General features: G+C 41.0%; 1 protein-coding gene across 1 annotated transcript in view; it reads left to right on the forward strand.

Moving 5' to 3' along the window:
- The window catches only part of pitpnc1b (phosphatidylinositol transfer protein cytoplasmic 1b), a 50900-nt gene extending 46041 nt beyond the window's left edge, over window positions 1-4859 (forward strand). Inside the window, exons 8-10 of the mRNA XM_034174621.1 lie at window positions 1785-1848; window positions 2040-2126; window positions 3523-4859. Of these exons, the coding sequence (XP_034030512.1) occupies window positions 1785-1848; window positions 2040-2126; window positions 3523-3659 (288 nt within the window). The 3' untranslated portion in view covers window positions 3660-4859. The remainder of the gene's footprint in view (window positions 1-1784; window positions 1849-2039; window positions 2127-3522) is intronic.
- The last annotated feature ends 20981 nt before the right edge of the window (window positions 4860-25840 follow it).

Consider the following 25840-nt stretch of genomic DNA (forward strand, 5'->3'; position numbering starts at 1 on the left):
TTTTATCCCATTCTGCACTCCTTTTATTACAGTGTGCTTGTTTTACTACATTGTGCACTCGTTTTATTCCATTGTGTGCTTATTGTACCCCATTGTGTGCTCATTTTATCCCATTCTGCACTCCTTTTATTACAGTGTGCTTGTTTTACTACATTGTGCGCTCCTTTTACTACACTGTGTGATTGTTTTGCTAAATTGTGTGATTGTTTTGCTAAATTGTGTGCGCATTTTCCTAAATTGTGCTCTCATTTTACTTTATTGTGTGCACAATTTACTATATTGTGTTCTCATTTTACTATAGTGTGCGCTCATTTTAAGCATTGTAAAAAGAACGCACAATTTAGTAAAACTAGGGCACAATTTACTGAACACTGTTATAAAACATTTTGTGCACAATCTACTTAAACATGTCCACAATTTGTAAAATGTGCCCTTAATATTGTCTTGACACATGTAAACATATATTCAAGATCTCAATCTTCTAAAACGCACCCTCGAACAATTAACATGTGCTCAAAGAAATGAAATTGTGTGCACAAAAAAACGTAGGCTGTTAGTCAACCGTCACTACCTAATGGCAAAAACTAAAAAGGCTTTAAATACTTGCCTGCAGTTATCGTTTTTTACCAGTATGAACCTACTAGTAGCCCAAATCTTCGTACAACAGCTTGTGACAACGAAATGTCAAAAATTACTAAATGTAAGCACGAAATACATATTTCTAAAGCTCAGTTTAGGCCTGTAATGTGCTCATGTTTTATTAATTCGAGGGCTCAATTAAAGGAAAACTTACAAATTTTCACGGCCAGAAAAGAATATCATTTTAAGTGACCTCTCCTGGGTTCCGTAGTGGAACAAGTTAAGGTGCCCTGACACTTGCATGACTGATCCACGTACTTGCACACACATCGTTGTGACGATTCCACCTGCTGTGTTCCCAGAATGGAAGCCGCACTTTGTTCCACTGGCTGCCTCGCATTGTGCGCTAGACGCTGTGTATATGAAATAATTATTCTGTAGTGGATTAATAATTTTCTCTACGAGTTGGCTGTTGAAAATGCCTCTAATCACTTACGGAATCACAGAGGGCCGTTCCAGCTGCAGCTTTTCTCTCTCATGAGCACTTAATGTGGTGGATAACGCATTTGGAACAGTCTAAAAAGGTAATTATTTGCAATGTTTATATTGTAATGGCTTGGTAAAACAGTCGCATGTTCATCCCTTCATGTGTGCAGCTGTAAAATTATGTTATGATAGATTTAGCGTCTCGTTATAATTGTTCAGATGAGCTGCGCTCTGATGCGGTGTGCTGGCACAACCACTCACACTCATGCTGTGTTTTTGAATTGTTTGAAAATTGTTTGAAATGTTCACGTGAAGTTTATGGAATTAATGTGTGATGGAGAACGAGTTTGAGACGAGTTTACGAGTGCGTGATGACGTTGATCAAAGTTGTGTAAGTGTCAGGGGGCCTTTAAGCGCGCACACACACACACACACACACATACAAGTCGAACAGGATTTTAATATTTATTGCTTCTGGTGAAACAAAGAAACACCACAGGCACCAAGTGCTGAAGTAACAATGCCCTGTGTGTGTGATCATGGGAATCGATTTTAATTTTAATTTTGACAAGCTCCTGTGCCAAAAAAACAAAAACCTCATTTGTTTAAATATTTCTTCCAAGGCTGTGTCTTGTTTCTTCATAATCCTATAATTAAAAGTTGACAATCATTGTGAGAAAATTCTGTCACCAGTGTTTTTGTTTTCTGATTTCTCATAGAACATCCAAGACATTCTTCTAGTGGGCCACAGACAAGCGGTGGCGTGGACAGATGAATGGCACGGTGAGTTAAAACTACTGCTGCAAAATGCATATGTAAAATATTAGCGATTTTAAAAAACTGAAACACACAAGACAATGTACTTTAATATGCTTGTGTTTTTAAACTGGACACTGCCCTCAGTGCACATGCTGTGAAATTTAATACATATTTCACACTGCATGTTAATGCGTGCGCTTTGTTTTTTCCCATAGGGTTGAGTTTGGAGGAGGTGAGAGAATATGAGCGAACTATGCAAGAGAAGACCAACACCAAAGTCAAACTCACCCAGAGCAGCAGCGGTAAGGATGGAGCGCCTGACCTGTACTGTGCTGGAATATCACAGGGGAGTACAGGGGGCGACAGGGGAACGAAGAGTGCATTGGGAAGGAGAGAGAGACAGAACAGCCATTGAAGGTGGAGAGAGTGGTGGAGGTGAAAACAAGGAACAAGAGACAAAAAGTGCAGTCTGGCTGCCAGTTTAAAAGGCGCAAGATACATCAGGAGATGACGAAACATAGATCATCAGAAGTTTGCACCCTCTCTGAGGAGGTGTCTGCGGATTTATTTAGCTTTTGGTACGTACTGTACAATATCAAGAATTAATAACTCTGTAATGCTCTCAGGCTGGGATGGAGCTGCTTGCAGCACCACAGCTCACACTGGTCCACAAGTACCCAGATGGCCGATGTGCATCTGTGAGAGGAAAATGAGAGGGAAGTACAGTCAGGAGGCATTTCACAAGATGAGGGCCAGTTAGGAGAAAGGGACAGAAAAGGACGGCACAAAGACAGATGCAGGGGGGAAAAGAGGAGTGGAGGCCGGCTCATGAAGTGATAATGCCTCAGCGTCGCTCTGACAAACAGTGTAATGCAGCCACCTGCTGAATCCTGTCCGTCACCAGCTGCACCGACACAAGTAACAGCACTTAGCTGCAAATGTCAGCTCTGCTGGTGTGTGTGTGTGTGTGTGTGTGTGTGTGTGTGTGTGTGTGTGTGTGTGTGTGTGTGTGTGTGTGTGTGTGTGTGTGTGTGTGTGTGTGTGTGTGTGTGTGTGTGTGTGTGTGTGTGTGTGGTCACCGTGCCACCTGCTGGTTAATCTGGTGAATCTCAGCTGGATGTCAGAGATATCAAAGGTAGAAATGACAGTTTGGCCTCCAGCAGCATGTGCCGCCTGTGCGCATGTTCGCTCTCTCTCTCGTGTGTGTGTGTGTGTGTGTGTGTGTGTGTGTGTGTGTGTGTGTGTGTGTGTGTGTGTGTGTGTGTGTGTGTGTGTGTGTGTGTGTGTGTGTGTAATGATGATGATGAGGCATCAAACTGCAACAAATCTGCAGTCATTGCTCAGGATGCTGCAGCTCGCTGCACAGCTCTGAGCCCCTACAGGCTGGTATTCGCTACTGCATCCACCTCAGCACAGGCCGTGTTATAGTTTTTATTTCATTCATCTGCTGTAATAAAAGAAAAATTTATGTCCCTTGCCCCAGAGAATCTTTTAAAAAAAGTTCAGGACTGTGACTTGAATAACAATCAGGGATTTAACTAATAGCGATGCTTAAATAAATTCAAAACTCACACGCTGTTCTCATTGTTCTAACCCTCTTCATTTTCGTTCATTCATTTCATTCTTAATCTCAATCCATGTGACAAGAAATATGGCTAAATTTACAAAAAAAACTACTTTTTTCTGTCTTTCTCTCAGGCCCACCGGTGTTCTCTCGCTCCATCTCAGTAGCAGACATGTGTTCTTTGAAGAAGATGGGAGTGTCGACTGAAGCCGTGTGCGGCGGCGACTCCCTGCCTCAGAGCCCCAAGCGCCTCAACTCCACCCCAGAATGATGAATGATGTCTCCCCCAAAGTTCATGCATGCGTGTAACATATCGAAATTATAGCCATTCTTTGTCATAGTTTACTAAACAGAACGCACAAATCCGATGTCACACTTTTACCAGTGCCTTTGAAAAACCTTCCAGCAGGGGGCAGCATAATGTACGAGGTTTCCTGGGCTGGAGGTCAGGGGCCCCACATTCTGCTTTGCAATCATGTTGTAGTGATTTCCAGTTTATAAGAAAAGCTGTATTTTGAAGAGCACAAAGTACGAGCGTAAAACCACACATACACAAGAACAGACAGACATCACGTCCATGTGGCGACCACATTCATCGTTGACATTATGTGTGCAGACAGGCCATTCACAGCTAATTTTTCAACGTTGTATGATGTCATGATATGATGTGTTGAATGTCAGGGTGTGATACCTTTGCTAGCCCCAGCAGAGCAGAGGTTTATGTGGAAAACTGTTATTCTCTATTCATGTATGTAGCTCCTGACATGTGATCATTATTGCATTTTAGAGGATGACCTCTGACCTGACCTTAGAACTATGAGCTGAGAACCGCCCACTGAGTTTATCTGCTGAGTGCGATTGAAATCACTCTTTGCACTTTGAAGATATCGCTGCAGACATACACATGACCATTGCAGTAGCCTCCTTCCACTTTGCGGTGAGGCCAGTGAGTACGAGCACTATAAAGCTGATGTCCAATGACAGCGCAAAATCATAGAGACACTGCAGCTCTCTTTTAGGTGTTTACTGCTCTACACGGGGCATACGTCACCAAGTGACATATTTTTTGTGGGTCAGGTGGGGATCAAAGAGTATATTTCTTGCTCTTGAGAACAATGCGCTACCAAGGGTAACACTAGCCATGCCAGCAGGAACACATTCTAAGTTGGATTTCACATTGCTACACATAGGTACAACTAATGGACCCTTACAGAAGTTTTTATGCCTATGTCACACCACCACATGAGCATAAATATATCCGGTGAGCAGAACGTTCCTGTTTGTCAGCAGGTCACTAGTAACAGCTGCCCATTCTTTGTTCCTCTGGGAGTGTTGGAGGGTTCAAGTTGTCAAAATGCCTGATTCAGATAGATGTTAGCTATTTGCAGTGTGTGAGTGGTAGTTGGCTGTTTCAGGATGAACGATTAAAGGCCTGTGGGATACATTTTAAGTCCCTTTGAAGAAACATCAACAGGTTGTCTGGGTCAGGCCTATCAACTGCAAGAACCACAAGCCCACTGCTGTATATTGAAATTATTAAAGTGTCACATGTCATTAAAGCAGTGCAGACTGAGGCTCTGGATATGAAAGAAACGTAACAAGCTCCATTTAAGTTTAAAATCGCACATACAGTACCATAGTTTCCTAATTATATGTTGCACCAGAGTAATATACGATACGATACGATACACTTTATTGTCCCTTCCGGGAAATTTGGCTTAGACTCCAAGAGCTGCACAAGTAAAAAGTCAAACTGCCATGACATAATTACATAACTCATACAAATTACATAACTTAATACACACATCAATCATACATATTGCACATCCCTAATACACATATACAAATTACACATGCCCGTATTACACAGCGGTCTCCCATAATAATTCATGCATATTGCACATTTCCCTAAAAACACATACCCCTATTGCACAGCCATCTCCCACATATGGTTAAGGAAAATACTAACAGTGAATAAATAACACTAAAATAACAATGCCACCATGTCATTAACGCACAATCCTACTACCTATCCCAGGAGCCATATTTAAGACTCTAATTGATGTGGGCACAAATGAGTTTTTAAAGCGATTCAATTTGCACTGAGGGACTCTGTATCGCCTACCAGAAGGTAGGAGTTCATACTCAGAGGATGTGGGAAGGATCTGACAAAGCTCGCTGCGCTCCTTTGAGAACAGACTGTTCATACATGGACTGCAGGGAAGAGTTTCCCGTCCTCCCTACCACTTTCATAGCAGTCTTCACCAGACAAGCAAGCCTAGATTTTAACTGGACAGAGAGATTACCATACCAAGATGACATCCCATACCGGATAATGCTTTCCAAAACAGCCTGATAAAACAAAAACAAGATTTTCTGCTCAACCCCAAACGCCCTAAGTCTGCACAGAAAATATAACCTCTGATGTAAACGAGAGCATAAGTTATTGACATGCGTTTCCCAGCTGAACTGGTTATCTAAGTAAATGCCTAGATACCTGTAAAAGCTGACCTGATTGACTTCTTCATCATGGATTACCAGAGGGGTATGATCACCAATAGAACGAAGGTCAATTATCATCTCCTTAGTTTTCTTTACATTTATAGTAAGAAAGTTAGCATCACACCAGTGGACAAAAGACTGCACCTCCTCAAAGTACAGTGATGGATCTGAGTCTTTATGAAGCAGACTGAGGATGGCAGTATCATCAGAAAACTTAAAAACATGATTTCCATGAAATTGGCTAATGCAATCATTAGTATAGAGAGTAAAAAGGACAGGCGAACTGACACAACCCTGAGGTACGCCAGTACTGATGTTTTTAGAATCAGAGATAGTGTTATTAACTCTGACATTTTGAATTCTATCTATTAAAAAGGAATAAAACCATTTTATAATTACAGGATTTACTGACAGGTGAATTAATTTTTGAATCAGTAAATGAGGCTGTAACGTGTTAAAAGCTGAACTAAAATCAATAAATAAAAGACGTGCGTAAGCCTTTGGGTCTTCGAGGTGTTTTAGTGACAGGTGGGTGATGCCATTAATGGCATCATCTGTACCCCGCCCTCTCCTATACGCAAACTGCAAGGGATCTAGATCTGAATTTATCTCTGACTTTAAAATAGACACCATATATTTTTCCAAACATTTCATAACAACAGAAGTTAAAGCTACCGGTCTAAAATCATTGTTAGTCATTGGGCAGGGTTTTTTGGGTACTGGAACAATAATTGACTTTTTCCAGAGGACACTGTTCCAGTTCCAAAGGAACTGTGTGCTGATCCACAGACTGCTGGAAAACCGGGCACCAGGCTGGTGTGAGCTCCTCTGCAAAAGTCTTTAAAAGAAAAGCTGAGATGCCATCTGGGCCAGCAGACTTATTTTTCTGAACCCTACTAAAAAGTAACTTAATTTTGCCTGGATCAACTACTAACCTGGGGTGCAAATCAATAGATGAAATTGAATTTAAAATGTTAACACGATCCAAAGAAAAATCCTGAGGCTCAAATCTCAATAAAAGTCATTGAGCTCATTTGCTTTTTCCTGATCATCATCTGTTACAAAACTTTTCCTTTTTGTTACCATATTAGCTGCCACTTTCATTGAATCCCAAAGTTTTTTTAGAGTCCATTGAGGCAAAATTCTGCTCAATATTGTCCTTGTGCCTCTTCCTTGCATGCCTTAGCATCTGGTTCAGTTCTTTTTGCACAGTTTTTAACCCCATCCGGTCTTGATTCTTAAAAGCCATTTTTTTATGGTTAATACAGTCTTTAACTTCCTTGGTTATGTAAGGCTTGTTGTTTGGATACATAATAATATCCTTTCTGGTAACCACACAATCAGTACAAAACTGTATGTAGTCTGTTATAGTATCCGTGGCCTCATCAATGTTCAGAGTATGAAAAATGTCCCAATCTGTGCAGAGGAAAGATCCCTTTAAAGCCTCCATGTTATCACTTGACCAAACAGGCACTGTCCTAATCTGTGGCTTGCTGCTCTTCAACACAGTCTTATAAGTTGGGATCAGATATATTATGTTATGATCTGAATTAGACAAGGGAGGCTTTGCTCTGGCCTTGTAGGCATTCTTAATATTGCCATAACATTTATCTAAAATCTTGTCATCCCGAGTGGCACAATCAACATATTGATCAAATCCAGGGAGGGACAGTTCTAATTTACAACTATTAAAATCACCAAGTATAAAAACAGGAGCACCAGGCGTACGTTGCAACTGAAGGTGAACAAAGTCTGCAATTTGAGCTGCAGCTCGGGCTGTGTTTCCACTTGGGGGAACATAAACAGCAAAAATTAAAATATTACCAAACTCCCTCGGAAGATAAAAGAGTCTCATGTGGAACTTCTGTGCCTTTCCGTCTTTGTTACACACCATCTCCCTGACGGTGTAATTCCTGCACCAGCCTTCATTGACGAACACACAGATGCCTCCTCCACAGCTCTTACCTGAGGATGTGCTCCGGTCCGCTCGAATGACAGAAAAACCCTCCACATCAATAAGGGGGCTTGGAATATCCACATGTAACCATGTCTCTGTGATCACAAGCAGGCTTGACTCCCGGTACTCAAAGCCTATACTCTGGCATTGGTACGAAGCTCCTCCATCTTATTTCTCAGAGACCGCGCATTGCACAGGATCATACCCGGCAGCAGCGGTCTGTTGCCTCTGCGACGAAAACGCTGGCGTATTCCTCCTCGTCTGCCTCTTTTCCGATGACATGCTCTTCGGGCCTGTTGTATCCTCAGCGTCTCCGGCAAATCAGCCGGAGACATGATTCCCGCAGATCGCAGGGAAAGAAGAGCGGCTCTGGTGTAGGTGAGTGATCGCTCACCTGCTTCTGCGTTCGGGAAAGTTTGGCAGATCCTCAGCAATTCCCAAAAAATCAGAATTATAAAAATATGGTGCATAAATAACGCCATGGTGCTTTCCCCACACACACTAAAAAATAACAATCCAACAATTAAAATGTTTAAAAGTTTAAAAACACAGCAGTTAAAACACAGCAGCCGCAACAGGAGTCCGGGTCGCCACAGGGCAGCGCCACCAGTAATGCCAGCCACCAGGGGTCTCTGGTTCATAATATAATTATGGCAAAGCCTTGGACTAAACATCGACGAAGGTTGATGTAAATTTTGAAGACTGCTCAGATTAATTTCAACAAAATTTTTATTGAGATGGGCGGGGACACTGGTGATCGCAATGATCCCAACAAAAGTCAAATAAATTTGATTCAGAGAAATACATTTTTAGGAAACATGGCCTGGAGTAGAATATATGTTATTTTTAGACTTACGTGAATATTCTGCCTCAGATTTAAAGAATATTGCCTATTCTCCATCAATTTAGATATTGTCACAGACAATAGCCAACAGAAATCTGAGTGGTGTGCTAAGTTTTTTCACATTTTAGGCACTGTTGCTGTTTTTTAAAATGCCTGGGCAATGCGATGCAGTGGCTTGTACCAACAAAGAGTTCAAGGCCACACTAAGGCCCCAACAACAGAAATATAACTAAATTAAAACAAATAATTTATTAAATCTGGAATTCAAGAGCAAATACCACTCCCAAATACACAATGTATGTCTATAGTGAAACACATTGACATCCGCATACTGTCATGCCAGCGACTGATCTGACGGGGAAGCAAACCGGAAGTGATGTTGCCATGCCCAAATCAATTCTTCCCCCATGCTATTTTAGATCACATCATGTGACCATTCAAAATGGCAGGGCCCTTTTGTTCTAGTTGTCATCATGACGGATGAGGCGGATACTGATCTGACACGGAAGCAAACCTGAAGTGACATTGCTGCTACCGAACTAATTCTTCCCCCACACTATTTAAGATCACATCATGTGACCATTCAAAATGGCAGCACCCTCATTCAAAATGGTGGCGCCCTTATTCAAAATAACGGCTCCCTTCGGTTATAGGTGTCCTCCATGAGGACACCTGAAGATGAGGAGGATTTTTTTTTTTTTTTTTACTTAAGGTTTGGTATGACTCAGATCTGTCCAATAAATGTGTCAAAGAGAAGAAACATATGTTAAGTCACATCGGAATATAAGTCAGATTTATTTTTGAAATGTGCTGCTATTGCCTCATGCAACAAGAAGCAAAATTAATTTAATCAGTGCATAATTTATTCAATGTGTTAGCAAACAGAAGTTGATTGGGTAAAGGGTTTCTTGTCACCACTGAATGGAGCTAAACGTGCATGTTAACCTCACTAAATGTAAATACACTTGTTGATCAATTGTACATTTTAAAACATAGTTAGCCTTACCTTAGCCTAGCCATCCTCCTTCTGGCTGTCCAAGAAGGTGCAAAGAAGTTGAGTGTTGAGTAGTATGAATGTTATTCCCTGTCTTTATTCAAGAGCATACAAAGGTTATTCCCTGTGTTAATTCAAGTGTTGTCTTTCAGTATGAGACTCTGACACACATGCAATGTGCTGTTCACACAAATTCACCAAGTCAGATGACCACCTGTGGTTGTAATGTCTCTATGTACGGCTCTCTATGTTAAAACGTGTTTCACACATATATTCCAATTCTCTGCTTTATACATGTTAATAAGCCAAGAGGAGCACATCTGCTTTCTCGGCAGGACCCCTGCCGGGCAATGTATGATTGATTGTCCTCAAAGCTGTCTGGATAATGTAGAGTATATTCGAATTCTGACCACTCACTGCATGGTGGCAGGAACACACAAAAGTCTGCCCCTGCTGTGTGTGTAACCAGCTGGCCCTGTCATTTGATATTTTACTATCGGGGCCCCTATGGTGTGAGGAGCCAGGCCAAGCCTTATAAAATCTATGTGTATGTGAATGTTTTTCAGTGTGATTTTCAGTACATAAAGTGACACGCTATGCGTTGCTGAAATGTAGAAATTGTCACTCTCTTTCACCTGGCTCAAATTCTACACTGGTGACCCCCGACATCGGACTTGTCAACATTTTTTAATGACATTCCAACACGATCATGATGGCAAATGTGGCGTGGAAGCTCCCAGAGTTTTGGGAGTCATCGGCTGTGGAGGGGCAGCAGGCTTTTTTCCCAGTACGAGTTGGGGGACAGCAAACCCTCCGAGCTGATGGACAGATGTATTGAAATATCTTTATTATGTCCAATGGGACAATTTGTTGTGCAGCCAACAGAAAGAGCACATTCATACATATACAGATTTAAACATAACATAACATGAATGTAATGTAACCAGACGGTAGACATAATAACACAATATAAAACAATGAGAAAAAATTAACTAAAGAACACCCATGTGATAGTGTTTTAAAAAACTAATAACAGTGGGTATAAAAGAGTACTTGTATTGGTCTTACATTTCTTGGACACAAATCTATGACCAGACAAAAGCAGTTTGAACCCTGGGTGCAAGGGGTGATTGGGATCATCCAAGATCGATCACGCCTTCTTAAGGGCCCCTTCACACATAGTGTGAAGTTTGGTCGAAGTGCGCACGAAGCAGGAATTGTATGCAAAACGTGTGGAATCCTACCTGCCTCTCACACCTCGTACACCTGTTGCTACCAGCGGCCAAAAGACAGAGTGTGCGCTGTGTACACCCATCGTACCCTCTCATGGCAGGTGTCGGACAAATTCCAGGTGACATGCATGAACATCTAACACCATTTGCATGGCATTTAGAAAATGTGTGGCCAGTTGCACTCTTGACATGACAGCAGACTGCAGACAATCACTGTCGTAAAAGTAAGTCCCTTCGGCTGCTCCCTTGTTTGCACTCGGGGTCGCCACAGCAAATCCAAGGTGGATCTGCATGTTGAATTGGCACAGGTTTTACGCCGGATGCCCTTCCTGACGCAACTCCACATTACACATTACATGGAGGAACTTTCTGCACTGAAACCAAGCGCATTAACCACTTGGCCGCCACCCCCCTAGCTCCCCCAAAACACGTGTGCGTGTGTCACACGCCACCCCCCCCAACACGTGCATGTCTGTGGTTCGTGAGGCATCTCTTATCTGATCACAGAGTGACACTTTGGTCTTTGATCTGAACAGACGGGGGCATGGCAGCTGTTGGCATCTCTGGTCTGGACACGCGTGACACATTGTATTCATTTTACTGTCATTCTTATGAGTCTGTCTGGCTGTCATGATGTTTATTACCATGTAGTGTTAAAAAAAAGTTAAGAAAACTGAAAAACTCAATTCAACCAGCAGCATATACATTTCTGAGTTTATTCCACTTAAAGCCATAATGTTGTTTAAGTTGAGTAAACACAAAATTCTTAGCAGCCAGTTACCATGACTTTTTAAGTTTTCTCAGCTCTTATTTTTGAGAGTGTGGTACATAGTCAAACATTCTGCCTGCCGGAGGTCTTTGCACACAAGTGTGAGTGACAAAAGTATGATTTACTGATATGGCTCATACAGAAATACACGCCCAGGTACAGCACATGTCTGTCTCTGCAGGATGCACAAATCAAAATTCACTAATATATAAATTATTTCTCTCCATTGTTTGTCATCAATCTTAAGCCCCAATCAAACAGCACTAAGGAAGGACACCAAAGCCAAAATGAAACAAGAAATGTAAACTTTTGTTGACTTTCTGAAACATCATTTAACTGTTGTCCATCTTCTTTCCTGTGCCTGGCACTTCGTCAGAATTTTCAAACTGTTGAAAAATGTGAACGAATCCTGACAACATAATTCGTCCATATTCCGTTTTGTTTTCTGTCTAAACGTTTCCTCATCATTTGCGTAGGTCAGCGTTCCGTTTGTCGTCCAATTTCGTCCAACCTCCCAAGTCCAACATCTTGCACAAACGTAGACGATATCTGAAAGGATCAATAACTAAAAATCCGACGAGCTGAACGTGGCTCGTCCATGTGTGGGACAAAAAGCAACGTTGTCATACAGAAACAATAGTGGCAAGAACGTTGGGTCAACTAATGTAAATATTTACGCACATTCCAACCATTTGTGGCTGGAACGGCCATGTGCACACATACGTTCATCATGAATGTTCTATTTTGATATACTTTAAAGCATCAAGGTCGGTGTTCGCATCAGGGTTTTTTTCCATTAGTTCTGGTTTTGTTTTGTTCCTTTATGTTCTCTTGATTTGCAGGGTTTTCGGTGATGAGAGAAGTGCAGGATCATTCGTCCACCTTTTGTCGACGATTTGTGACTTTGTGACTTTTTTTCGTTGTGTGCCATGTGACCAGGCCCTTAGCACCAGTGGTGGGTACAGATAACCAAAAATTTAGCTTCGATAACTATTAATCCGATAACTGAAAAGTTATCTTTTATGACACTAAAATGATAAACTGCTAAAAAAAAATATCTTTATTGCAGATAACCGATAACTTTTAGTATCGATTTGGACATGGCCACATGAAATTACACTGTTGGCTTCTGATAAACCAGTTTTACTTTCACTTTTCGCTGCTGGGTAAATTCAATGAATAAAAAATAAAGCCCCAAACACTGTCATCATCTTTCAAAAGCAGTAAAACACAGTATTAGAAGTCACAGTTTATCTCAGTATTATGTACATTAACTAAAAAGCTGCTGCTTTTTTTTCCACACGTTTTGAACCCTGCGGCTTAAACAACCAAAATATGTCCATTAATGCATTGATTGGCAGAGTAAAAGACGTTAGTAAATATCAATTCTTACCTGTTAGTTTCAGTGGAATTTGTCTAAAGAAGTCACTCATCCTTTTTTTAAAAATCCAAAACAGTGAGAAGTCCTTGCAGCTGCACCATGAGATCGCCTCTCCCACCGAGTCTTGCCAATTAAATTATCCCGTGCCACAAAGAAATAAAATAATGTTAAAATTACTCCGTTTTGTTTGTGTCGACTGGACGGTAACAGTGTAACGTCCGTTGAACCTGAACTACACTACCCACAATGCTCGCTGTGTCGGCCGGCCAATCACGTCTTGTGCTTAATGATGACGTCATCAGCAAGCGACAGGCAGCCAGTCTGCTACAAATACACAAGAGATGGACTAAAATATTTCATTTTAGGGCTTACAAACATTTTTGACCGTTAAACTTTGCTCACGTTACCAGCAAAAAAAAAAAAAGTTATCAGACTGAAAGTTAAGGAAAAGAGGAGTGGCCAGCAGTGTCGGAGCGCAGAGAGACTGCCTCGTTCACACCTGTCACATCGCATCCAAAGCGTACAGTGAGGAAAATAAGTATTTGAACACCCTGCGATTCATCCAGGAGCTTTGTGAGGTGTTGGAACCTTTTGATGAAGCTACAGACCACTGTGAGGCAGAGAAATCAGTGACGTCAAACTTTTTGATCCCTTGTATCAGAGGCTTACGACATACAACTACAGCAATCTGAGATTTCTGACGTCTGCCAATCAGGATCCCAATCACCTCCAAAATTCAGTGGAGTCTTCCGTGCCCTAATATCTACAGTGCGGAAAATAACTATTTGAACACCCTGCGATTTAGCAAGTTCTCCCACTTAGAAATCATGGAGGAGTCTGAAATTTTCATCTTAGGTGCATGTCCACTGTGAGAGAGATAATAAATAAAAAATAAAAAATCTGGATATCACAATGTATGTTTTTTTTAATAATTTATTTGTATGTTACTGCTGCAAATAAGTATTTGAACACCTACCAACCAGCAAGAATTATGGCTCAGACAGACCTGTTAATTTTTCTTTAAGAAGCCCTCGTATTCTGCACTCTTTACCTGTATTAATTGCACCTCTTTGAACTTGTTACCTGTATAAAAGACACCTGTTCACACAGTCAATCAATCACACTCCAACCTGTCCACCATAGCCAAGACGAAAGAGCTGTCTAAGGACAGCAGGGACAAATCTGTAGACCTGCACAGGGCTGGGATGGACTACAGGACAACAGGCAAGCAGCTTGTTAGAAGACAACAACTGTTATGATTATTTATTACAAAGTGGAAGAAACACAAGATCCCTCGGTCTGGGATTCCATGCAAGATCTCACTTTGTGGGGTAAGGATGATTCTGAGAAAGCTCAGAACTACACAGGAGGACCCAGCTCAGGTCAATGACCTGAAGAGAGCTGGGACCACAGTCACAAAGATTACATTAGTAACACATGATGCTGTCATGGTTTAAAATCCTGCAGGGCAGCAAGGTCCCCCTGCTCAAGCCAGCACATGTCCAGGCCCGTTTGAAGTTCACCAGTGACCATCTGGATGATCCAGAGGAGGCATGGGAGAAGGTCATGTGGTCAGATGAGACCAGAATAGAGCTTTTTGGAATCAACTCCACTTACCATGTTTAGAGGATGAGAACAACTCCAAGAAAACCATCCTAACCGTGAAGCATGGGGGTGGAAATATCATACTCTGGGGGTGCTCTTCTGCAAAGGGGACAGGACGCATGCATCATATTGAAGGGAGGATGGATGGGGTCATGTATTGCGAGATTCTGGCAAACAACCTCCTTCCCTCAGTAAGAGCATTGAAGATGGGTCATGGCTGCGTCTTTTCATTTCAGTTCATTTTTTTTCTTTTGGGTGAGAGGATTCTAACTGCAATCTGCTGTCCTGTCTTCATGTCCACATTTGTGCTGTGAAACACTCCTGGACCACTGTTGGAGGTAAGATGCATGTTTATTAATGGTGTAACGGCCTGGCACAAGTTCCATGTTATATCTCCTCCAGAGTTAGAAGGTGAACATTTGTTACACCATGAGATCCATTCAGCTCCAAGCCTGATGCCTGCAATGACGCGTTCCTGCACACCACGGAGAGGGGCAGCTGCCTGTGTTAGGATGGAGACAATAGTTCACATTATTTCCGTTGCCCATGGGAAGGAATGGACAAATATCTGTACTGTAAGGCCTACTGTGGATATAATAGCTTGTTCAGATTTGCGGCGGCATGCGCGCATTAGCGCACAGAGCTTTTGGTTTGATAGCCGCTGTTCACATTCACTGTACATGACAATAATTCAGAATTATTATCATGATGAAGCGTACCACATACATTTCAACAGTTCCTTTGTGTTCTGGGGGCGGACATTATTATGTGTGGCACAGGTCATACCGGCAGGCTTTACGGTGCCAGATCTATCTCGAGGTTCCCTTGTATGCACTCAAATCATTTTGGATCCGAATTGCAATTAGATGGTCCTCAGATAACTCATGGACCACTGTTGGATAGGTTTCCCATCTAGACGGCGCCTGGAGAGTTTTGAACATGTGCGTCACACTCGTGGCCGCTGGCTGATTTTCACCAACTGTGTGAACTTCCATAGATGGCTGTCAGAACGTTTTGGAACTGAAATCCGACACCTTTCAGGATGTGTGCCAATTAAAGTCTGATGCCACTCTGTGATTCTGGCTATGTGTGAGACGGAGGTATAAAATAAAACTGGAAAGAAACAATAGAAAAAACATATGTCTGGAAGATAGTGCCAAAATCCTCCACTGCCTCTATAAATTATTGAGGCTAAAGGTGCAATGACACTAGCTGCACGCACGTTGTCGTGATGATCCCACCCGCTGTGATCCCAGCTGGACGCCATGCTTTGTTCCACCGCCTGCCATGTGCTCTGTGCTGGACGCTGCATATATAAAATAATTATTTCGTAGTGGATTAATCATCCCTGCAAGTTGACTGTTGAAAACAGTTCTAATCGCTCCCTGAATCACAGAGGGCCGCTCCAGCAGCACTGTTCATGCTGAATGAGCTGGAGAAAGCATTTGGAGCTGTCGAAAAAGGTAATTTGTCATGTTTACATTGTCATGGCTTGGTAAAATGGTTGCATGTTCTTTCCTTCTTGTCTGCAGCTGTTAAAGTATGTTCATGATAGATTTAACATCTCCTTATAATAATTCAGACAAGCTGCACTCTGATGTGATCCACTGACGCAACCACTCCCTCTGTTCACATCTTCTTTACTCCACTTGATGAGCTGCACATTGTGTTGGTGAGCAGATCTAGCCATGTAGCATGGCATTTATGCGTGAAGGATTTTTTGAACATTTCAAAATTGTCTTTGTGCAGCTGCACACGCTGGCGCCCCTCTCACATTAGTCTGCACCCATTAAAGACGAGTTTACTCTCCTGCATGACACAGGTCGTGCAAGTGCGTGAATCAGTGTCAGTGCACCTTAAGTCAAAACACTCCTCCAGACCATTTCAAGACAGTTTCAAACATTGTCCACGTCAAATGGAAGTTATCACTATGTGAGTGCATACTAAAAACAATACACAGCAGAATGGGAGTCTAAAATCGGAATTCAATAATAGATAGAATGCGCGGCTGGGGACAGTGCCAAAACCTTTTGCTGGTTCAATAAATCAGTGATACTAACTCGGGACACTGCTCCAGAGTATTCTAAGACTTGTTTCAAACATTCTGCCAGAGATTCCACTGCTTTTGAATTTCCTATTAAAGGACTACAATTAGTGCAGTGGCTGTACATGCACGAGTATGTACATTGTTTGTTCATTTTAAAAAATAAAATACTAAAGTGGTTTACAGTTTATCCCAGGAGCTCATGGTCACTTTAATCTGCCTGTGCTGTCAGTGCCTGCAGCAGCCCAGACATGTCCACCTGTACAGGCAATTTATTTTAGTGCTGTACTTCAGCAGCATGGCTCTTCGATGTTTCCCAGCCTGCAGCCAGTACTCTTACAGACAGACTCATAAAAAGTTTAATAGAGTGGATCTAATGAGAGAGCTGAACAATACAAGGGGCCAACAATGATTCAGATCTATCCCCCCACCCACCACCACCACCACCCACACACCCCAACAAGTTTAGATCTGCTGTACTGACAGAGAGATGTGAGGTGTTGTATTGGTTCCTTGATTGCAAACCAGCAAAAATCTATTTAAGCATAAAAATTCAAAAAGAAAAAATAATATAGCACCTTCAACTGCACCACAGACTAAAACAGTTAAATGTGGTCTATTAAACATTAGGTCTCTCTCTTCTAAGTCCCTGTTGGTAAATGATATAATAATTGATCAACATATTGATTTATTCTGCCTTACAGAAACCTGGTTACAGCAGGATGAATATGTTAGTTTAAATGAGTCAACACCCCCGAGTCACACTAACTGCAAGAATGCTCGTAGCACGGGCCGGGGCAGAGGATTAGCAGCAATCTTCCATTCCAGCTTATTAATTAATCAAAAACCCAGACAGAGCTTTAATTCATTTGAAAGCTTGACTCTTAGTCTTGTCCATCCAAATTGGAAGTCCCAAAAACCAGTTTTATTTGTTATTATCTATCGTCCACCTGGTCGTTACTGTGAGTTTCTCTGTGAATTTTCAGACCTTTTGTCTGACTTAGTGCTTAGCTCAGATAAGATAATTATAGTGGGCGATTTTAACATCCACACAGATGCTGAGAATGACAGCCTCAACACTGCATTTAATCTATTATTAGACTCTATTGGCTTTGCTCAAAAAGTAAATGAGTCCACCCACCACTTTAATCATATCTTAGATCTTGTTCTGACTTATGGTATGGAAATAGAAGACTTAACAGTATTCCCTGAAAACTCCCTTCTGTCTGATCATTTCTTAATAACATTTACATTTACTCTGATGGACTACCTAGCAGTGGGGAATAAGTTTCATTACACTAGAAGTCTTTCAGAAAGCGCTGTAACTAGGTTTAAGGATATGATTCCTTCTTTATGTTCTCTAATGCCATATACCAACACAGTGCAGAGTAGCTACCTAAACTCTGTAAGTGAGATAGAGTATCTCGTCAATAGTTTTACATCCTCATTGAAGACAACATTGGATGCTGTAGCTCCTCTGAAAAAGAGAGCTTTAAATCAGAAGTGCCTGACTCCGTGGTATAACTCACAAACTCGTAGCTTAAAGCAGATAACCCGTAAGTTGGAGAGGAAATGGCGTCTCACTAATTTAGAAGATCTTCACTTAGCCTGGAAAAAGAGTCTGTTGCTCTATAAAAAAGCCCTCCGTAAAGCTAGGACATCTTTCTACTCATCACTAATTGAAGAAAATAAGAACAACCCCAGGTTTCTTTTCAGCACTGTAGCCAGGCTGACAAAGAGTCAGAGCTCTATTGAACTGAGTATTCCATTAACTTTAACTAGTAATGACTTCATGACTTTCTTTGCTAACAAAATTTTAACTATTAGAGAAACAATTACTCATAACCATCCCAAAGACGTATCGTTATCTTTGGCTGCTTTCAGTGATGCCGGTATTTGGTTAGACTCTTTCTCTCCGATTGTTCTGTCTGAGTTATTTTCATTAGTTACTTCATCCAAACCATCAACATGTTTATTAGACCCCATTCCTACCAGGCTGCTCAAGGAAGCCCTACCATTATTTAATGCTTCGATCTTAAATATGATCAATCTATCTTTATTAGTTGGCTATGTACCACAGGCTTTTAAGGTGGCAGTAATTAAACCATTACTTAAAAAGCCATCACTTGACCCAGCTATCTTAGCTAATTATAGGCCAAATCTCCAACCTTCCTTTTCTCTCAAAAATTCTTGAAAGGGTAGTTGTAAAACAGCTAACTGATCATCTGCAGAGGAATGGTCTATTTGAAGAGTTCAGTCAGGTTTTAGAATTCATCATAGTACAGAAACAGCATTAGTGAAGGTTACAAATGATCTTATGGCCTCGGACAGTGGACTCATCTCTGTGCTTGTTCTGTTAGACCTCAGTGCTGCTTTTGATACTGTTGACCATAAAATTTTATTACAGAGATTAGAGCATGCCATAGGTATTAAAGGCACTGCGCTGCGGTGGTTTGAATCATATTTGTCTAATAGATTACAATTTGTTCATGTAAATGGGGAATCTTCTTCACAGACTAAAGTTAATTATGGAGTTCCACAAGGTTCTGTGCTAGGACCAATTTTATTCACTTTATACATGCTTCCCTTAGGTAGTATTATTAGACGGTATTGCTTAAATTTTCATTGTTACGCAGATGATACCCAGCTTTATCTATCCATGAAGCCAGAGGACACACACCAATTAGCTAAACTGCAGGATTGTCTTATAGACATAAAGACATGGATGACCTCTAATTTCCTGCTTTTAAACTCAGATAAAACTGAAGTTATTGTACTTGGCCCCACAAATCTTAGAAACATGGTGTCTAACCAGATCCTTACTCTGGATGGCATTACCCTGACCTCTAGTAATACTGTGAGAAATCTTGGAGTCATTTTTGATCAGGATATGTCATTCAATGCGCATATTAAACAAATATGTAGGACTGCTTTTTTGCATTTACGCAATATCTCTAAATCAGAAAGGTCTTGTCTCAGAGTGATGCTGAAAAACTAATTCATGCATTTATTTCCTCTAGGCTGGACTATTGTAATTCATTATTATCAGGTTGTCCTAAAAGTTCCCTAAAAAGTCTTCAGTTAATTCAAAATGCTGCAGCTAGAGTACTGACGGGGACTAGAAGGAGACAGCATATCTCACCCATATTGGCCTCTCTTCATTGGCTTCCTGTTAATTCTAGAATAGAATTTAAAATTCTTCTTCTTACTTATAAGGTTTTGAATAATCAGGTCCCATCTTATCTTAGGGACCTCGTAGTACCATATCACCCCAATAGAGCGCTTCGCTCTCAGACTGCAGGCTTACTTGTAGTTCCTAGGGTTTGTAAGAGTAGAATGGGAGGCAGAGCCTTCAGCTTTCAGGCTCCTCTCCTGTGGAACCAGCTCCCAATTCAGATCAGGGAGACAGACACCCTCTCTACTTTTAAGATTAGGCTTAAAACTTCCTTTTTGCTAAATCTTATAGTTAGGGCTGGATCAGGTGACCCTGAACCATCCCTTAGTTATGCTGCTATAGACGTAGACTGCTGGGGGGTTCCCATGATGCACTGTTTCTTTCTCTTTTGCTCTGTATGCACCACTCTGCATTTAATCATTAGTGATCGATCTCTGCTCCCCTCCACAGCATGTCTTTTTCCTGGTTCTCTCCCTCAGCCCCAACCAGTCCCAGCAGAAGACTGCCCCTCCCTGAGCCTGGTTCTGCTGGAGGTTTCTTCCTGTTAAAAGGGAGTTTTTCCTTCCCACTGTAGCCAAGTGCTTGCTCACAGGGGGTCATTTTGACCGTTGGGGTTTTACATAATTATTGTATGGCCTTGCCTTACAATATAAAGCGCCTTGGGGCAACTGTTTGTTGTGATTTGGCGCTATATAAAAAAATTGATTGATTGATTGATTGATTTAAAAATTAGTTGATGTTATTATCCTTTTTAAGGAGAACACTAAATTAGTAATTTGCAATTTGAGAATATGTATGGTTTGTCAACTGGTATGTGTATGGCAATGGCTGTTGAAACAGTTTCATATTATGTCAACAATGGTTCTTATGTGTATGGGCTTATGTTAGATCCAAGTAAATTATTTGAAAGGGTTCATTACTGTCATTTATTTAGAGTTTTAATAGATAGAGGTTTATTTCCCCTATATTGTAGGTTTCTTTTAAATATGTACTTCAGTCAAAAACTGAGGGTTAGATGGGAGTGGGAGCAGTGGTGGGCACAGCTAACCAAAAAGTTAGCTTCAATAACTGGTAATCAGCTAACTGAAAAGTTATCTTTTTTAACGCTAAACCGATAAACTGTCTAAAACCTTATCGGAAGCTGCAGATAACCGATAACTTTCAATTTTACCTCCCATACACTTTCAGCTACTAAGAAGCTGATTTTGAGTTTAAACACCACCAAAGGTTCTAACAGAACCAAAGGCGATCACAAACCCAAACAACCAATGAGCCAGTGCTTGTTTTTGTGCACTCTGCTCCCTGCTGTAGGACAGCGTCATTTACACTGACAGGGTATATTGGTCCCACGATGAGGCAGAGGTCTTGAAATGGAAAGCAGGTTTGAATTATGGTTTTGCTTTATAAAAAAATTTTCCCGGGCAGAATAACTACATTAATGTAAATTCTTAAAATGTACAAAGTGATATATAACACATATCTGTTCATTTTAAAATAATGCACTAATTCTGAAGATTTGAACATTAACACAACAAAGGGATTATGGGTAAACTAAGCTTCCGCTCATACTGATTGGTTGATTCATTCATTCTATGTAAAAACCAACACAAGTGAATCAATGTAACGTGTTGGTATTTACAAATAAATGTGCTTTTGTAAAATATATCATTTTTCTTATTTGTATAAAAAAGAAAGAAAGAATTTTTCAAGATCCCACTAGACAGCACCTAAGCACACACATGATGACATCACAACTCTATCCGGTTAGGGAGACAAGGTTTCTTTCAATAACAAGAACTGTCAAAAAACTTTCTCATGTGTAGTTGCTGGAGTTGTGTGGTGATAGGAATCGCCTTTTGAATGCTTGAAATCAAATATTAGTGAAAACATGTTTGGTGCGGTGTCATAACGCATCAATCAGTTGCTCCGTGAGGCGTCATAACATCAAGCCTGGTTCACATGACAAGATAATTAGGCCGATATCGGACCCGATCTTCCCCTTCTGAAAATCTTAATGACATCCCGACAATCGTGATGACGCTAAATATAATCTTATCAGATATTCCTGCCATGTGTGGTTTGTAAGAGCGCTCTGATCTGCTCAGAAGGACATGAGGAGCTAAATGTGACATACAGCCAATCAGAATGTGAGGTGTCTGACCTGGGAATGTTCCTGTGTGAAATCTGTTTGTGTGTGTTGTTTTTACCGTGTGGCTCACACCACACACTGTACAACTAAACCTGTCAGATCTATGATTTTTTTTTTAATCTCCACATGTGGGGGGTCTCTCAGGTTTTGGAAACCTAAAATCCTGCAGTCGACAACACTGTGATGTAACCGGTCACCAGTAGATGGCAGTGTTCTATGCATTTTGACGTCGGTTATATCACAAGGCCTGAATCACCATTAAAACAGACTTTCAGCATTTTTGCATAAAACAAACACAATAACAACGTCTATAAACCCAGAGAATATATTCACGAGAGTTTTAGGCACAATATACAGAGTTTAATGCTGTTGTCCGTGTGGAGCCTGATCAGAGCGTCTCAAATGCATTTCTTCTGTTGTGAATACCCATAATGCACTGCGCACACACCATGTCCACACTAAAACCTTCAAAATTAGTGCATTACTTTAAAACTAAAACATATATCTGATATTTTCACTTTATAAAACTTCAGATGTGACATTAATTTAAATAACTTACAAATACAAAATTAGTTTGGCTAAAATTTGAACCATAAGTTAAAACTATATGCCTCTGGATGACTTGGATGCTCATTATGGGGTCAAAAGAAATGAGGTTTTTTTTTTTTTTTCCATGACCAGTTTTCCTTTGCCTGCAGATGATAGAGTGGTTTCTTCTGGAACCAGCTCTTCTCTGTTTTTAGAGAATAGAACTGCAATATCTACTACAACAAGTCACGTCTGCAAAGACGTTAGCGGTCTAAAATTATTGGAAGATAATTGGTCCCATGATGGTTTTCAAAGTTATCTGAAAAGCTAATCCGATGGTGAAAACACTATCTTCAATAATTATCTGTTAGCGGATTAGCAGAACTGTGCCCACCACTGGATGGGGGAATATACATTCCCCTCATTTTTTGATTTCTAATGGTGTCAAACAAGGTGGGGTCATGTCCCCTGTATTGTTTTATGTGTATATTGATGGTTTGATGGACAAATTGCAAAGTCTGGGTGTTGGGTGTCATATGGGTAGTGTCTATGCTGGTGCATTTAGTTATGCAGATGATATCAAATTACTGGTAGTGTCACTGCATTAGAATGTATGATTACTGTTTGTGAAGAGTATGCTAAAAAAAACTGACATTTTGTTTGAGTTGTTTCATAGGTTAATTTTATGGTTGCCAAATTCTTCCTTTATGCTCAAATGAAATTGAAACTGTTTGTTCTGCTTGGAGAAAGGCTATACATAAAGTCTGGCGTGTGCCATATACCACACGTAATATCTTGCTATACCTTGCAAATTGTATAGGTATTGAGATTCATTTTGCTAAAGGTTGTATAACATGTATTGATAAGATGTGTAATAGTGATAATAATGCACTTTAAGTGCAATTAGCAATATGGGCCTTTTAGGCTCCCATTCTGTAATTGGTGCTAACAGGAGATACCTTTTGTATAAATGTCAGTGTGATATTAGTAATGTTTGTGCCTCTTGGCAGCATAATAGCAGAGATATTCAGACTTGCACAAATGACAGAATAACAAATTACAGAAATGTGTGCAGTGAGAGATAATTATGAGGTAAATTTGCTCAGCAAGCAAGAATGTACAACTTACCCTCATGAACAAGACCCCGAGATACTTGAACTCCTCCACCTGAGGCAAAAACTCTCCCCTAACCCAGAGGAGACAGTCCACCCTTTTCTCACAGAGGACTATGGTCTCAGATTTGGAAGTGCTATTTCCCATCCCAGTCGCTTCACACTTGCTCTCAAACCGGCTCAGTGCACATAACCGCCAGAAGCACATCACCTGCAAGCTGTGTATAAATGATTAAATTAACAAATTAAATTAAACATTAGTTTCTATTCAACATGCAGCTTATTCACAGGACAGAAAATGTGAAAGGAGTAAGAATTATTAAGAATGAAAATAACTTGATGGCCCCTGTGGAAAATAACTTTATGGCCCCTTCACACGAACATGAAGTTGGGCAAAAGAAACAGAAACCGGCTAAAAAAAAAAAAAGAATAGGCGGACCGTGAAAAATTCCAGCGGCTGTTGGGACTGACATACTATCGGACAGGCGTGAACGATCCTGCGTCAGCAGTTTCGTGCACGCTCATGTGCACACGTATGTACACAGTGCGAGCACTTGAGAGCTGTGATACTGTAATGAATGTACTGTTGCAATGTAAGACAATCAGGTTACTGGTAATGATTCTGTTCTCACTGTAAAAACGCAATTTACTGTTACTGTTTTGGCACTCTGGCAAAACAATGTCCTTCGGAATTAATTAAGTTCTTGTTGTTCTTATGATGTGTAAGTGATGTGACTTGACGGTCGGTGTTAGAAATGATGAAACAAATGGACTACATTTTGTCTGTTAAACATTTAATTCCTGTTATAAAGAGCGGACAAGACAAAAATGATCCTCCTTCCTTTATAGTAGAGAAGCTTGAATCTTTGACTGGACTGGGTTGCTTGACGCGAGGACGTTTCGCTTCAAATCGCAGAAGCTTCCTCAGCTAAAATTCTTGCTTTGGTAGTCTGACTTCTGTCTTGACCCTTGTAGAGAAGCACCCTCTTGACTTCTGTGATTTGAAGTGAAATGTCCTCACGTCAAGCAACCCAGTCCAGTCGAAGATTCAAGCTTCTCTACTATGGAAACCACCTGGACAACTGAGAGCTTTCACAGAAACTCCTTCCTTTATGTGCATGAACCATGGCAATGTACGTAAACAAGGAAGTAATGTATTGACATGAATAAAGCCATGCACTCATATCACGAACACATCAGCCAGCTCCGCATGTCCAGCTGTCCAGCGTGCGGTGCACCAAAAGACAGCACATGATGTGGACTATCACTCACATGGTGGATGTGACACTTGGCCTGCCAGCTGTTCACATGATCAGATGAATATTTTCACATGGGGCAGCCTGGCTGATGGTCTCCAGTGTGCACTGAGGCGCTGGTGACCACGTTGCAAAGGTGATATATGTTTTTAATCTGTTTCCATGTGAGAAGAGCCCGTCGATACACACACATTGCGGTGGCATGTTGAGATGTGATGACCTGCATTACACTATTTGTGTTCACCAGCTGTGCGTAGCGATGACGCAGCGGTCAGGTGCAGCTTTGACAGTCAGCTGGAGCAGCGCAAACAGCTGAGGAACGCATTCACTGGCCGTGGGTCATGATCAGCTCCCACCATCCTTGACTTCAAATGACATCCCATGATTACATGTCAACCACGGTCCCCTGACAAATGCATAACTGTAGTGAGTGTGTGCGGGTGTGATCATGTCAATACGGACATCATATCAGCAACTCGCTCACATACAGTAGTGTTCAGAATAATAGTAGTGCTATGTGACTAAAAAGATTAATCCAGGTTTTGAGTATATTTCTTATTGTTACATGGGAAACAAGGTACCAGTAGATTCAGTAGATTCTCACAAATCCAACAAGACCAAGCATTCATGATATGCACACTCTTAAGGCTATGAAATTGGGCTGTTAGTACAAAAAAGTAGAAAAGGGGGTGTTCACAATAATAGTAGCATCTGCTGTTGACGCTACAAACTCAAAACTATTATGTTCAAACTGCTTTTTTGGCAATCCTGTGAATCACTAAACTAGTATTTAGTTGTATAACTACAGTTTTTCAGGATTTCTTCACATCTGCGAGGCATTAATTATGTTGGTTTGGAACCAAGATTTTGCTCAGTTACCAGTGTGCTTGGGGTCATTGTCTTG

This window comes from Thalassophryne amazonica, chromosome 7 (assembly GCF_902500255.1).
Source record: "Thalassophryne amazonica chromosome 7, fThaAma1.1, whole genome shotgun sequence".
Lineage (NCBI taxonomy): Eukaryota > Metazoa > Chordata > Actinopteri > Batrachoidiformes > Batrachoididae > Thalassophryne > Thalassophryne amazonica.